At 41.9% G+C, this 16,077-nt stretch overlaps 1 protein-coding gene across 2 annotated transcripts in view; it reads right to left on the bottom strand.

Annotated features, from left to right (window-relative positions):
- The window catches only part of LOC143021484 (neuronal calcium sensor 2), a 618,726-nt gene that overhangs the window by 6,417 nt on the left and 596,232 nt on the right, over window positions 1–16,077 (bottom strand). For both annotated transcript variants that reach the window (XM_076179028.1, XM_076179037.1), the window contains one exon: window positions 11,969–12,097. In XM_076179028.1, the coding sequence (XP_076035143.1) occupies window positions 11,969–12,097 (129 nt within the window). The remainder of the gene's footprint in view (window positions 1–11,968; window positions 12,098–16,077) is intronic.

Consider the following 16,077-nt stretch of genomic DNA (forward strand, 5'->3'; position numbering starts at 1 on the left):
CATCTAATAATATATTTTTCTACTAATTTGTTCTGGACAACACCTATTATTATTCCGATATATTATAATTGCTTTATATTTATTCATTATCATAATTTTTTTTTGTGACACGATACCTAATCTATCCACCTCCTTTCACATTTTTCAATCTCCACAACCCCTGACCTTGCTCTCGATCTCTCTCCTGCCCCCTCCCTCCACCTTTCAAGCTGCTCATGTCTTCCACCAGCCCCTCCCTAACACTCCACTTGTTCCCTTCTCATCCTCTCCTTTGTTGTTTCTTGTTGTCCCGAATCTCCTTCCAACCGTCGCCCGTTCATTCGCGTTTGTTTTTTCCGCATCACTCATTTCATTTATTTATTCCCCCCTCCCATCTCCTAGTCCTGCCACTCTCCCAGTTTCTTTTCAACGTTTCTTACTCTTCCTTTCCATCGACCGAATCTCTCCATTTCCAATTTCCTCTTCTCATCTGTTTGTTCTTCCTTGCGTCCCACTGTTCATTTTTGTTTCTGTTCTTTTCTTCTGGGTCTTTTATGTAAGCTTCCTTTTGTCGTCTCCCTCACCCTGAAGAGTCTGCCTTCTTCGTCGTCGTCTTCTTCTTCTTCTTTTTCTTAAGAACATTAGTCGTTAACCGAGATGAAAGCTTACTTCATCTTAATAAAACCAACCCTTTCATGAAATAAAAAAGAATTAAGAAGGACATCGTCTTACGCTAGTGAATAAAATGTACCAAGAGTATCGTGACTTGAAGGAATTAAAATGTCAATCTTTCGAAGCCCAAACCAAAGACGCCCTCTGGTCGCAGTAAGCGCATCATGGCCTTCAAGTTTGGATTTTCCACTTCGCACACTAGTGTAGTTAAAGCCAAACAATCCTGTTCAGCTGAAGTGTGGAGTTCGGACTCGTACGTTCAAGTCTCGGTGAAACACTTCTTCGTTTCTTCGTCTCTGTTCCCGAACTCTCAAGCACACACCCAGACTCCTCTTCTCTGCTCTCTTCTCTCTTTTAGTCGAGCTTGCTCTTCGGACCCATGGGTCTGTTCCCACCTTCCTTCCTTCCTTTGGAGGCCTCTGTTTTCCTTTACACGCCTTCCTGCCTTTGTCTTTCCTTTGTGAACCTTTCCTTTACGAGCCTTTGTCGAAGTTCCCATCCATGATGACAATTTACATGTCCTTAAGTTTCGTATCCTCCTCCTCCACCTCTGCATTTTTCTCATCATTATCCTTCATACTCTCTCTCTCTCTCTCTCTATTCCTCTCCTCATTCTCCAACATCACACCCTTCCCCCTTCTCTCTCCTTCCCCCCTCTCTCTCTCTCTCTCTCTCTCTCTCTCTCTCTCTCTCTCTCTCTCTCTCTCTCTCTCTCTCTCCCTCGTTTACGTCTGCTTCTTCTTTCGGATTTGCATGTCTGCTCGATGCTACCTTTGCAGTGTCATGTGGCACTATTTACACTTTGTCCTGGCTGTCGTCAGACGATTTTATTAAGCACCCGGGAGACGCATTTCGTCCTGACAGGGGTTTCGGTATACGGCAATCCCCTTCAATCCGGGTCCTGTCCTCAGCCACATCACAAAATCATTTAACCACTACGCCTTTTCTTTCTTCGCATTTTTCTGTTCGTATTTTTTTTTTTTTTTACTTTACTATCGAGACACCCTCCTTTAATCTCCTTTCTTCTCATTCTTCTTCTCCTTCTCCTCACTCTTCTTCTTCTTCTCTTTGTTCTCTTCCACTTTTTCGTCCTTTCTCTTTCCACTGCTGATTACCAAGTTCATTGAATTGGAAAATTCCTGCCACAACTTCCTCAGCCGTGTCTTCTGTTTTCCTCCATTTATGTCTCTTCCTTTGCATCATCTCCTCTTTCGTTCTCACCTTAACGTCTTTTCTTCGTTTTCCAGCCTCTCTCTCTCTCTCTCTCTCTCTCTCTCTCTCTCTCTCTCTCTCTCTCTCTCCCTTTCTCTCCTCTTTCTCTTTGTTTCCCTGTTGTCATTCTGCTCGCCTCACCGCTCCCCTATCCTTTTATATTAACTCTCTTCAATCTCTCACACTATACTCGCCTTCCCTCCTCTTCCCCCTCCTCCTTATATTTATCCCCTTCACCGTACTCGCTTCTTCCTCCTCCTCCTTTTCTTTCTCCTTATCCCCTTCTTCCCTCTCACTGTCTTACTCTACACTCTCTTCCTCTTTCTCATTCTGTTCCACCTCCTCTTCATTCAGTCCTTATCCTACTCCTCTTCCTCCTCGTTCTTTCCTTCCTCTTCCCTCTCACTTCATTTTCTCCCCTCCTTTCATTCTCCTGGACTTCTTTGTTTTTGTCCTCCCATTTCTCCTTATTCTCCTCTTCCTCCTGATTCCCTTCTTCCTCTTGAATGTTTTCCTGCCTTACCCCATGACGCCCTACTCCCTAACTCCCTAACTCCTCCTGTCCACATTCAGACCCTTCCTGTTGTCCACTACTCCCTAAGTACGCAACCCCTACTCTCTAGTTACTAGTCCCTTGTCTCTCTTCCCCCGCTCTCTCTACCTCTCTCTTTTTTCCGGTCCACGCCTTCCAGTAAACAACTCCCTTTACTTCCCTCTCTCTCTCTCTCTCTCTTTCTCTCACTCTCTCTCGTTTCTCCCTCTTTCCTTGCCCGTTCTCGACATCCACGATCTTTTCTTCGTTTCTGCTCTTGATAGCAGCAGAAGACCAAGAAAAGGACAATGAGGAGACCTTCTGGTCCATATCGAAGCCAGATACAGATTCAGTAAACCAATAAACAATTGCGTTAATAAACTACTTAACATGAGCAGATCCCTACCTTTTATCAAATGACAAGTTTACAATCAGAAAACACCCCAGCTACGATCTACGAGTAAATCAACAAACAAACAAATAACTACACAAAAACATTAATTAGGTGGTAAATATAGAACAGTATGGTATTATCCTACCTTCTGAATGCAAAATTAACAATCGGTAAATATCCCAGCTACGATCTACGAGTATGGAATTTGGTTAATGATGAAATGAGGGGATTATCAAAGCTATCTGGACTAATTAAATTCGAAATGTAAACGGACATTAGTTCCCACCCCTTTTTTGTGTTTTCTTTTCGAATTTCTAGGTCAAAATGTTGACCAAATTCACACTTTTACAACCTTCTTGTCTTTTTTTTTTTGTGTATTATATTCATTATCTCTTCTCCCATCTTCCTCTTCCTCTTTATTTATTTTTTGTTGCGGTTTATTCCTCTCCCCTCCTCCCCCCTCTACCCCTCCTCCCACCCTTTTTCTCAACTCATTGTCCTCAGCGTCCCCCTTTCAATACTCCCTCCTCTCCCCTCCCTCCACTCCCCCTTCCCGTCCCATTTTGTTTATCTTTCAACCCATTCACCACAGGGGTATATTATTGTATTTATTTTATTACTATTATCATATTGATTTTATTTATCTACTTTTATTCATATATTTTATCTATTATTATTATTACTACTATATATATTTTTTGAGATTTTTTTTTCTAAGGTAATGGAGGTGGGGGCTGGTCTTTAGTCGGAACAAGATCTAGACTGTTCAATCCATAAAGTATGGAATACGTGAATAAGTGATCAAGAATCCTTGGACTGTATGTTCAGCTGTCGTATGAAATCATATTCTCCCTTTAACTCCTTTACAATTGTGGTATATTTTCTTTAATTTTTTTCCGCAGTTGAACGCTACAATCTGTTCAGTTCAACTTTTTAGAAATGTGTTTCGATGTATATGAAGTGAGTTTGCGTTTTGACTCGGCCATTTCCCTTATAAGAGGGTTGGAGTATTTGGTATATATATATATATATATATATATATATATATATATATATATATATATATATATATATATATATATATATATATAGACATCACTAGTTGGAGAAAAACTTCGGGCAAAATATATACAATAACAACATAAACAAATTAATAAATATACAATGAGAAAATGTTCTTCAGCGAGATGTGGGAAATGAAAGACATCTTCAGCAACAACAACGACATTCCCACCAGATCGAAATAAATAAAATGGAATTTAAATAAAACTAAACTCCGAGTCCCTCTTACCTACACAATACTACGCTTTCATAAAATATATGAAGTATGCCACCATACCACAAGACGATTGCACAGCATAATCAATATTTAAGCAAAGTATTGTTGGAATGATTACCGTAAATGATAAAAAAATTAATAAACATGTTAATTCATCTACATACTAATAGTCCTCGAAGAAAATGTAAACGCAATTATGTCAAATATTACTGTTAGAAAAATATTACTGATAAAAAGGTAGAGCTTTTGCCAAATGACAAAATGCGAGCAAAGGTGGCTAAACAAAAAATAAACGCGTCATTAAGGAGGGCGGGTGGGCTGAATCGTGTCGACACAAATGTCGACAATACAGTTTTTCTCTGCCAGGTGAGAATTCGTTCTCTCACTCTCTCTTTCTCTCTCTCTATCTCCCACCTTGACGCCCTAAGATTTTTCTAAACAGAAGGTGGATTTTATAACAAAAGAATAAACACATTGGGCTGGTAAATGTCAGCGCCGAATGAGATCTTTTCAAACTGGGAGAGAAACATTCGAGTCGGGCGAAAAATCTAAAAGACAAACTCGATCAAGACAGTCGTTGGAGCATGTGAAAAAAAAAACAGGATCCCCCCTTCATCAAGTAAATAAAATTACCTGCAAAAACAAAACCCGAAATATTTCCGTCTGAAATGTTTTACGAGGCTACATATTCAATACAACACAAATCCTGGCCCCTTCAGTCTCCTTTCTTCAGAAAATCTATTGACGGTGTTCCCGTAATGGAAAGGATATAAAGACGTTCTTGTAATTGGTGGGAGATAAATTCAATATTTCGTAACTGCAGCAGCTCTTGCCACTGTAATTATAAATTGATTTATTCATTTGTTTATTTATCTAATTGCAATGGGGTCCCCGATTATCTTCGGCGGTTACCACAGTTTTCTAAGTAAATGTATAAATAAATAAATAAAATAAAAATAAATAAATAAATCAATCAATTAATAAAATAAATTATAATACACGGGTATATGTTTTTATGTAGAATAGTAATGTCACAAACATTTTAACTAGACGTGTACACACTAGCTGTTTGAACCGCGTGGAAACCGCGGCGGTACCACATAGTCATGGAACAACTGCGCGGTTGTGTGTGAACGCCTCCATTGACTTCCAGTCTAACTAAACCGCTAGTGTGAACAGGGCCTTGATCTTTCTATTGAAAATAAAGCGGTTATTTATTCTAGGTATCAAATAACCGTCGTTAACTCTAGTGAATGCAAAATTAACAAAGTGTGTGTGTGTGAGGGGGAGGTAATTAATTAACCCCAGTGGGAGAATGTTAATTCATTACCCTAATTTGGGAAGTTATGATTTTTTTTTTTTTACTTTTTTCAACTGTTCATTTCTCTTCTAACTCTAGAACCCACCAAGAGACGCATAACTGCGACCAAAGCATTTATTTCACGAGGATCAGGGAAAGAGAGAAAGAGACATAGAGAGAAAGAAAGAGAGAAAGAAAGAGAGAGAGAGAGAGAGCTACCATCTCCACGAGCAACCTCCGTATATCTGCACCAACAAGGGGACGCCCCTCCCCTCCCCTCCCCGATCATGACCAGGTGGCCCAAGGCAAAACCTCCTCTACTTCCTATTTCAGGTTCTCCATCTTTCTTTTCTGCAACAGCAGACTCCTCCTCTTCCTCCTCCTCCTCCTCCCACTCTTCATCCTTCTCTTCTTCCTCCTCTTCCCCCTCTTCTTCCTTCTCTTCCTCCTCCTCCTCTTCCCTCTCTTCTTCCTCCTCCTCTTCTTCCTTCTCTTCCTCTTCCTCCTCCTCCTCCTCGACATCTTTTCGACATAATCTCCCATCCGCTCAGACTGGGATCTACTCTGTGAATAATGGGCCAGAGTGCTTTTCGTCCATCTTCCTCTATGTGTTCGGTACAGGATGTCCCCAATACGCTGGGTAACCCACCCCCTACCCACTCCAACCTCCATACACTTAGTTCTTGTCCTAAATTCTCTAGCCACAACGAAACTCAAGAATATCTACGCACCATTTCTTTTATGTTAATTTATTTTGCCAAGTTCCCAATGTCACTTTAAGCTGACATGTGTTTTTTTTTTTTTTTTTGGGGGGGGGGGGGGGACTCGTTATTGTGAGTGGATGATAGTGCAGCGACAAGGCGCCATCATGGAATGGTCGTTTCACCTCTTCAGGACGAAATAGGTCAAGAGTGTTTAATATCTTTGTTCCCTTGTCGTCGTCGTCGTTCCTCTTTGCTTGCTTTCCTTCACTCTCTTCTCTGTTCCAGTCTCCAGAACAAAAAAAAAAAAAAAAATCCGAAAATGAAAAATTACCAATGAAAAAATAAAGAAAAAGTGAAAATACGGTTAAAAGAAAAAACATTTAACTCTGTTGCACAACGTAGCTTTGTAATTCCCCCTTTCAAACGTTTTGTCGACATTTATGGGTTTTCAGACGACACTATTTAAATTCCATCTAAATCAATCACTTATTATTCTTTCTCTATCATAAATTTACCCACTTGGGGTAGCCACGTAACCCGTTATTTTTATACAAAAATCAATATTGTCTGTACCAAAATAAACCGATTTAGGCCTACAAAGAAAACACATTCCATTTGTATATACGGAAATCCGTTTGAGAAGTACTGCGTATTACAGATTTATTATTAAATGTTCTGGTATGATATATGTACCCCATTATCATGTCATTTCTACCCCCATGGCGTGATAAATGTAACCCCCCCCCACAAGGGAAATATAACTGATTCAAAGCAAACTGTCTACATTTTTTATCATTTTATTTTTGTTAACTCTTGATGATTATGTTTCATTAAAGATAATTAAACTCTTGCGTGTTAATTGGGACGTCATTGAAGTTGCATACCTTAGAATCCAAGTATTCATTATCATTAATAGAAATGCAGATAGACTCTGAGATCCAATGCTTCGTATCACCTGTTGACTCTTTACCGGATCTGATCAAACCCAGATACGGTCGGATACGTCAACGAGCAGGCAGTTTCGTTTTCACAAATGACCAAGAGGATGCGAAGGAAAAAGAGGAAGAGGACGAGGAGGAGGAGGAGGACGAGGACGAGGACGAGGAGGAGGAGGTAAAGAATAAGGATGAGGTGAGGGCGATGTGGAGGAGATAGAGATAGAGGAAGGTAAGGAGGTGGTGGTGAAAGACTTGGAGGAGGAGGAGGAGGTGAAGAAGGAGGAGGAGGAGGAAGAGGAGGAAGAGTCTGTTGAATTCGCCCTCAGGAAGGAAAGCCAGGAACTACTACTGCTACTACCCTCCTGAAGGGAAGTAGCAAGAAGGAAGAAAGGAAGGAATTTCTGCAGTAGTTTGAAAATAGACACACACAAACAGATACACAGAGAGAGAGAGAGAGGGAAAGAGAGGAGAGAGAGAGAGAGAGAGAGGGACTCTCCCGACTTCACCTCTCATCCCGTGGCTTGTATTGATTTGGCCCTTCCAATTCTTGAGTAGATTTTTCACTTCTCAACCACCAACCTTACTCTCCCCCTCCCCTCCTTCCCATTCCCCCTCCTCGCCTTCCCCCTCCATTCCCCAACTTTAACCACCTCAACACAGTAACGTAACGGAAATAAGCTTCACCGTAGGGACTCGAACCTTTGCCTTAGCGACTGCTTATTATGAAGCAAAGACGATAGCTTTGAGCCAGCCAGACCCTACAAAAGCTCAAAGCTTTCGTCTTTGCTTCATAATAAATTCGCTAAGTCCTTGCGGTGGGGCTTATTTCCATTTGTCACAATGACACACACTAACGTAAATTAGACTTCATATCAACCAATAACATAAGATTTATTTATTTTTTAAAGGGGGTTGGGGGTCAAACTCCAGCCAAAACAAGGGTGTCCCGACCCACATAAAATTGTCTATCTTTAGCCAGAATAAAAACCATAAGGTACATCATGTTCACATGTGTTTACCTGTGGATTCTTCTCCCCCACCCCCCGAAGGAAAAAAATTACCCCCCTACACTGTTCCTCTGTCCCCCCACCTTCTCCACAACCTCATCCCTTTCTCCCCTGTAGGACCATCCCCCCAACTCACATTTGCTCCCCATTCTATTCCTATCCCCTCTCCCACTTTCTCCCACTCCTTCCCATCTTCCCTGGTCCCTCAAGCGTACCCTTCTCCCCCAAAAACTCCCTTTTCCGTTACCTCAACTTCACCCGCCTTCCCAATTGCCCAATCCCTCATCTTCCCGATCTCCCAATCACACTCCCCTCCTCACCAATTCACTCTAATTTACCCTCTGACCTCTTCTTCCCCCTTGTCTGACAGCTTCCTGTATCTCTTCCTATAACTCCCTCGCCAGGTTCCTTTCCTTTCTTCCTTCCTCCCTCGTTCCTTCAAGATAACACTGCTCCCTTTATCATCAACCACCATCTCCCTCCGACCTCCCTCCCCTTCCCCCAGACACTGGTACTCCTCCCTTTTCCCTCCATTAACCTCCAGGCCTCATAAAACAGCCTCAGACTCCTCATCTGGCTTCCATTCTTCAAAACCTCTTCAAGACTTAACCGGTCCTCCATCTTCCTTCCTCCCGTTCTCAGCCTCTGACTTGGTCTCTTCCATTCGAGGTTGTCTGAGCTTTCTGTCCCTCTGGCCCTCGCTCACCCCTCCTCCTCCTCCTCCTCCTCTTCGTCAACATTCTCCCTCAGCCTTCAAGCTCCCTAAGGTGGGCAGTGGGTCCCGACCCTTCTCGCCTTCCTGCTTTCTTCTCCAAATTTTCTATTCCTCGTTCTTCTCGAAATTTTCATTCTTTACTTTTTCTCGAAAATTATTATCTTCTCTTAAAAAAAAGTTCCCTTTTTCTGCTCCTCTTTCTTCTCGAATATTTTTATTCCTCGTTCTTCTTGAAATTTTCAGTATTTATTTTTTCTAAAAAATTAGTCTTTTCTAAAAAAAAAAAAAAATTCTTCTTTCTTCTCGAAATTTTAAGTAGCTTTTTTTCTCTCTCAAAATGTTCTGTCCTCCTAAAAAATTCCCGCCTTTTTTTTTTCTCAAAATGTTCTGTCCTACTTCTCGAAATTTTCTGCCCTTCCTCTTCCTGAGGGACGATCCCTTTGCTCCCTCATCTACCTGGGTCTACCCTCGCCGTGCTCTTCCCATACAAATTCCTTCTCCAAAAAGCGGCATTCTCCCTTTCACAAACACGCCCTAAATATTCCACCTCTCTCTCTCTCTCTCTCTCACACACACACACATATATATATATATATATATATATATATATATATATATATATATATATATATATATATATATACAGAGAAACAGAGAGGGGGAAAAGGAGAGAAAGGACACAAACATGCACACACAAACACATACACACACAAAGGAAACGAATAAACACGCGTACACACACACACACACACACACACACACACACACACACACAATGACACAAACACGCACAAATACATAGGATCGACATAAACACGCACACACATACAAACGCAAACATACACACACATACATGCACAGTGCACGCACACACATGCAAATGCAAACACCTTCCTGAGTACATCTCCTTTACCCTTCACACTGCCTTCGCCTCCATCTCCCTCTGAATCCAACATACACTCTTCCTCCCTCTCTCTCTCTCTCTCTCTCTCTCTCTCTCTCTCTCTCTCTCTCTCTCTCTCTCTCTCTCTCTCTCTCCTTCGACAGCATCCGTAAGCGGCTCTTCGCAAGCACAAACATTCCTTCCCTTCCTTGGCTGTCGTCTCTCTCCAGCCTAATATGTCATGTGTATTATCACCACAAATAACACGGTCATGATCACCAGCATCATCGTCACCACGACCAACAACAATGGCCAATATCACCATCACCACCACAAGCAACATCATCACGATCCATCATTACCATTATCGCAAGCAACACCATCTCGACTACCACAATTAACACCATCATTACCATCTCCATCATCACGACCTTATTCTTGTCATCACCGTCTCCAGGCTATCACCACTTTTAACCCCTCCCTTTAACCCCTTCCATACCGGGTTGCACTTTTCCCTTTTAATCTGGCTGCCGCCTGGCGATTTTATTCACATTCATGTCACCACAGTCCGTCTTTGCGATTCTTAGAAGCCTTATGCCTCATGCAGGCTACACACACACCGAGTCGTCACAACACAATTCTACTACATGTACACACTACCCTCTCACTAAAATGCACTTACCCACACCTAACACCTACACTGGATCTTCTCTAACGTTCTTCACTGAGTTAGTGGCAGTCTACACCACAGTGTGACCAGCTGTCACTAATCACATTAACTCCACTTAGGTCAAATTCTAATTTGTATTAAACTTTAAGTGATTTCTGAGAGACGAGGACAGTATAGATCAAGGCGTTTCAGTTTTTCGTCACATCTTATACATTGCTCTTCTCCATCCTCCTGAAGAAGAAGAAGAAGAAGAAGAAGAAGAAGAAGAAGAAGAAGAAGAAGAAGAAGAAGAAGAAGAAGAAGAAGAAGAAGAAGAAGAAGAAGAAGAAGAAGAAGAAGAAGAAGAAGAAGAAGAAGAAGAAGAAGAAGAAGAAGAAGAAGAAGAAGAAGAAGAAGAAGAAGAAGAAGAAGAAGAAGAAGAACGATGACGACTTCAAACACTGATCTTCATCACTAAATGTCCACTAACTCCCACTAAGGAGACACTTTGGGACCCCCCACGTGTTGGACTCGTGATCGCCAGCTATTTTCCTCCTGGAAGAGAGCTCAGAGCTCGTAGGTCCGATCTATGGGTAATGCTATGACCTTGCACACACACACCCAACTCCCCGCCCACGAGAGTCAGAGTAACGACCCGAAGCGCAGCGGTACCGAAATAATTTCGGCCCTGGGCAGGATTCGAACCATGAGCTGCGGGCCACTATTGTGGCAGCTCAGTGCTCTACCAACTACGCCACCGTGTGTGTGTGTGTGTGTGTGTGTGTGTGTGTGTGTGTGTTTGTACGTTCACGTAAGTTCACAAGTTTGTGATCATTCAATTAAATGTGAAATAACAGATTACAATTTGCTGCGTAATAGGCAGATTGCATGAAATTTGATGAATTCACGAGGCCCATGGGAAAACAAAAAATAATCAATATAAAACAATCAAATGAATAAACAAATTATTAATTCTTAGACAAATCAAATTATATACCAAAAGGCTTCTTTCGCGTTATAAAAAATAAATAAATGAATAAATAAATACATAAATAAATAAATAAATAAATAAATAAATAATAAAATAAAATAAAACAATCTACGGTCGTAACACACCCGATTTTACGGCGACTGGAACGCACACGTCTTGTGATCCCCATGTTTGGTTAATCTATTTATTTATTCATTTATTTAATTAATCACTAAAAATGAAATAATCAACCGTATACCCAACAATAAAATTAAAAACGAATGAATATTTTGTCCAACGATATTGAATTATTTTCTTATTTATTCATTAATTTTTATAATGTCCAGGTTTCTTTTTGTACCTTCCAATCCATCAAAGTCTTCATAAACAACCTTTGAGCAACATTGGCGTCTAATCGTGAGACGTTTTTCTATTTGTGATTAATTAATCGTCTATCACTTGTGTGACTTTTTTATGTCATAAGCAGCATTCCTCTTAGATAAGACTACCTGGCGTCTTTGAGAAGAAGGAAAAAATATATATTTTCAACAACATGACATAGTTGAAAAAACCCTGGTAGTTTATTTTTGAGGACGATTCCTAGTTCGAGGCGCCTCAAGAGAATTCTTGCTTCGCACAGAGAAGAGAGAGAGAGAGAGGGAGAGAGGGAGAGAGAAAGAGAGAGAGAGAGAGAGAGAAGGTGAGGTTAGTCAAAGACGTTCTCGAGTACTTACCTGTACGATCTTCGTCATCTCTTGGACGTCAATGACGCCATTTCCGTCTACGTCATACATCCTGAAAGCCCACTTCAGCTTTTCTTCCGGAGTGCCGGCCGAGGTGACGTCGATGGCCAACAAAAATTCCTGTAAAAATAAAAAATAAAAATGTTTGACTATGAATAGAGTTTGAATACCCGATGATGATGATGATGATGATGATGATGATGATGATGTTTAAAGTCACAAACTCCCCATATCGGGAGGCTAGGACGGTACCCCTTACTGAGGACTTTGTGGCATGGAACCATACCCTTGGTTAAACTTCGCCGGTGACAGGGTTCGAACCGCCATCCCCTCGACCTTCGCCGCAAGTAACGACACCCTAACCCGCTCGACCAGCGCCCTCAATCTTTCAAACATATTTTTCTCCTTTTTTTTTCTACACACACCTTATCTATACCTAATCTTGTTCCCTTTTTTAATCTGATATAGGCATTTCTTAAATTAACGGGGTTAGGTTAGCCGATTAGTTATGTCAGTTTTCATGGAGAAACGTTAGTGTTTAATATATTTTATCATCAACAAGGTCGGGTTGGCTTTTACTATACAGATATTACACATTAATTCCACGTTTCTTTGTGAAACTGTGGTACATATTTCTAACTTAGAACAGAGATCCTAGGGTTCGAATCCCGCAAGGAGAAGTCGTTTACTTCAATCGCAGACGAATATAATCACAGTTGACTTCCTTCTGTCCTTCAACCATCTGAAGACTCTTCGTCTTTTACGCCATCTGTCTCCGTCGTTTTTAACCATCTTTGTCATGTTGCATTTATTTATTTATTTATTCATTTATTTATTAGTTTGTTAACATCTATACTTGTTTTTATACCATTCAAACAACCTACCATCCCTTCTCAAACCTCCAGTCATTTCGCCTCTAACTGTACCGACTCGTAACAAATCTTTCAGACTCTTTCTCTGATCTCTTGCTTCTTTTGTCTTCTTGCGTGTCCTGGAGGAGGGGAGGGAGGGGTCATCCTGTCCTAGATGCCAGACTGTTTACAACAAGTTAGTGACAATAAAAATTTAAGGCCTATTCGAGACTTTTCCATCCACAACGAGGCCGAGTGGGAAAGAAGAGGAGAAGACGAAGAAGGAGAATGAGAAGGAAAAGAACAAGAAGAAAAGGAGAAGAGGAGGAAAAGGAGGAGACGAAGAAAAGGAAGAAAGAAGATGAGGAAGACAGAGAAGAAGAGGAAAAAGAAGAAAAAGAGGAAGAAGAGGAAGAGAAAGAAGAGAAAGAAGAGGAAGAAGAGGAGGAGGAGGAGAAAGAGGAAGAAGAAGAAGAGTTAGTCCATTGTATCTCAGCCTGGCTGTACTGGAGGGGAGATGAGGGGGGAGGGGGGTTCTCTGTTCCTCTTCAAGCTTTATCCAACTACATGCCCCTCCCCCTCCCCCCACACCTTCAATCTTTCATTAGCCTTTTTTTTTATTTTCCTTCGTTCTTTTCAATCTCTAGGTTCTTCTCTTTTATCTTGCCCTGACTCGATTACAGCTCACTAACTTGTGGGACGGAAAAAAAAGTAATTTCATCGCGTCAGAACAAGCTTTTTTTCTTTTTCACAGCTGCTCACGAAAAATCATCACACGGCCACAAAAAAAAAAAAAGGAGTGGCACTTACAGGCACTGTGCCCAGATGAGTGTGGCACTATATACTATCTGGCACTCTAGACACTTTTTCAATTCCCAACAAATATCATTTTACTTCAATGGTTAAAACCCATTCACGAACTCTTTTCTTCATTTGTCGAGTACTGCACTTCAGAATTAAAGAAGAAATTGATGACGAAGAATGGCGACTACAACTGGACTGCCGGCAGGCGATTTTATTCAGCTGAGTACCATCTCGAGTGGTGAAATTAATTAATGGGATTGTTGGAAAAAGCCTGTTCTTTGTAGTCCCTGCCATCAGATGTTAGGGTGGTGGATTACCTATGTAACATATGGGTGTATATGTTACTTGGGCAATGGTGACATAGGGAGAGTGATGCGCGGTTTCGTTGTATAGTTTATTCTAGTTAAGATACGTGTGCGTCGGCCTAAGGACGGACGTGGCGTGGTCCCCAAGTGGGGGACCGACCGCGAAGGCCTAGTGACGCGCTACAAGTGCAGAGGTCAGACTGACTGACTGACTGAATCACTGAATAGCCTGCCCGCTCGGGGCAGGCAGTATATATACTGTACAAGAGACCGACCTCACGCCTGACCAGACGCGACGTAATTGCGGTGACCCTTTCTTGCCCTACCGACCATCGAGTCGGATCAACGACCACACAACTCTACCATGCATCAACTTGCACTTACAAGTATGCTTGTGGGGTACATGTACACCACACCTATACCTGACTACTGGAGGTACCGTGGTCGAACTCGGAGGGAGGGGAGAGAGCGAGACATATAGAGAGGGGGGGGGGGGGTGATGGTGGTAAGTGAGTGGTGGTGGGTGATGGTAATATTGGTGAGGTAGTGGTGATAGTCATATTATTGGTGATAGTACTGGTGATAGTATTGACCGTGGTTGTGATGATAGTGGTGGTGGTGGTGGGTTAGAATATAACCTCATTAATACACTTTGGATACAATTCCATATACGTCCTGATCGTACAGCGAAATTCCTATAACGAACGGTTTCACTATACGATGACGTGACCGGATAGATCGTATAGCGATATTTGTACGTGACATGATAATGTTAAAAAATGGGGGTCGCCGGCGACCGGGACCCCGTTCCGACAGGTGTTCAATCCTTCAGGTGAACAGTCCCAAGCTATCGATAACGAGAGTTGAACTTAGTCCCAAGGAATTGCGAGAGTTGCTCGCGCGCGCGTGTAAATGCAACATCACTCGCCAGATGGCTCTGATTCCGCCACAACCATAACCAGTAATCATCATTACCACCACCACAACCACCACGATCAACACCATCACAGCCACCATCAGTATCACCCGCAACCCTCATGACAACGACCACGACAAGTACGACCTCCATCACTGTCCTCCTTGGGGAACCGGACCATCACCACTTCTCGAAGTAATCCTTCGGTCGTAAACCCTTTTAGTCAACCCTCTAATTCGATTGCCGAACACTTGGGGTCCACTCCAAATCCGCTCCTTCCTGCCTGCCTTCCTTCCTTCCATCCTTCCCCTCCTCTTCCTCCGACCTCCTCCTCGAAGCTCCAGCTGGCCGGCTTCCGTCCAAGGGCGACCAACAATGTACAGTCACGAGCTAAAGTTTCAATCCACGCTACAGTTGTCACGTCAATATATGTATATTTTCTATAGAGTACGTGATATATTTTCAGGTGTAGTATTTAGCTTACAGTGAGGTAAGTTTCTTGAATGGAAAGAAAAAATTGTCTGACAAAGAATTTTCATTTTGCATCATGGGAAAATGTGTAGGTCGAAACTTTTGCTTGTGTCTGTACAATCACTCACACAAGGTCTGTCGATCCTTCCTCTCCAGAATTCAAATAAACAAATATGTTTTTAAACATTATAAACTTATTGAACACCTATTTAATTACTTATCTATTTACTGGCTCTTCTATTTCTTGTCAATTAGTTGCGTTTTTATGGTAACTAGTGCCAAACGAGGAATAATTACCGAATACCAGGTCATTACCTCATTCTCATCAACGAGCTGAGTAATCCGAATCTGTTTACATTCCTGAGGAGCTTACGTCAGTTTATAATAAATGATAGTTCCAGTCTTACAAGACATGTTCAAGGATTTTTGAGCTTTATATTAGATGTGTAAAACGATCAACAATAAGTGCACACGCTCATGCACATGCAAACACACACGTACACACACACACACACACACACACACACACACACGACTCTCACGCAGTGGTTAGCGTTCCCGGCCGCCACTACGGAGGTTCCGGTTCGAATCCCGCACAGGGGTGAAATAATTTCAGTATCGCTGCGCTGCGGGTTGTTACTTCAACTCTCGTGGGCGGGGAGTTGTGTGTGTGTGTGTGGGTGTAAGGTCACAGCATTACCCATAGCTCGGTCATATATGAGCTCTGAGCTCTCTTCCGGGAGAGAAATAGCT

Source organism: Oratosquilla oratoria, chromosome 3 (assembly GCF_046742065.1).
Source record: "Oratosquilla oratoria isolate Oo_2021 chromosome 3, ASM4674206v1, whole genome shotgun sequence".
Lineage (NCBI taxonomy): Eukaryota > Metazoa > Arthropoda > Malacostraca > Stomatopoda > Squillidae > Oratosquilla > Oratosquilla oratoria.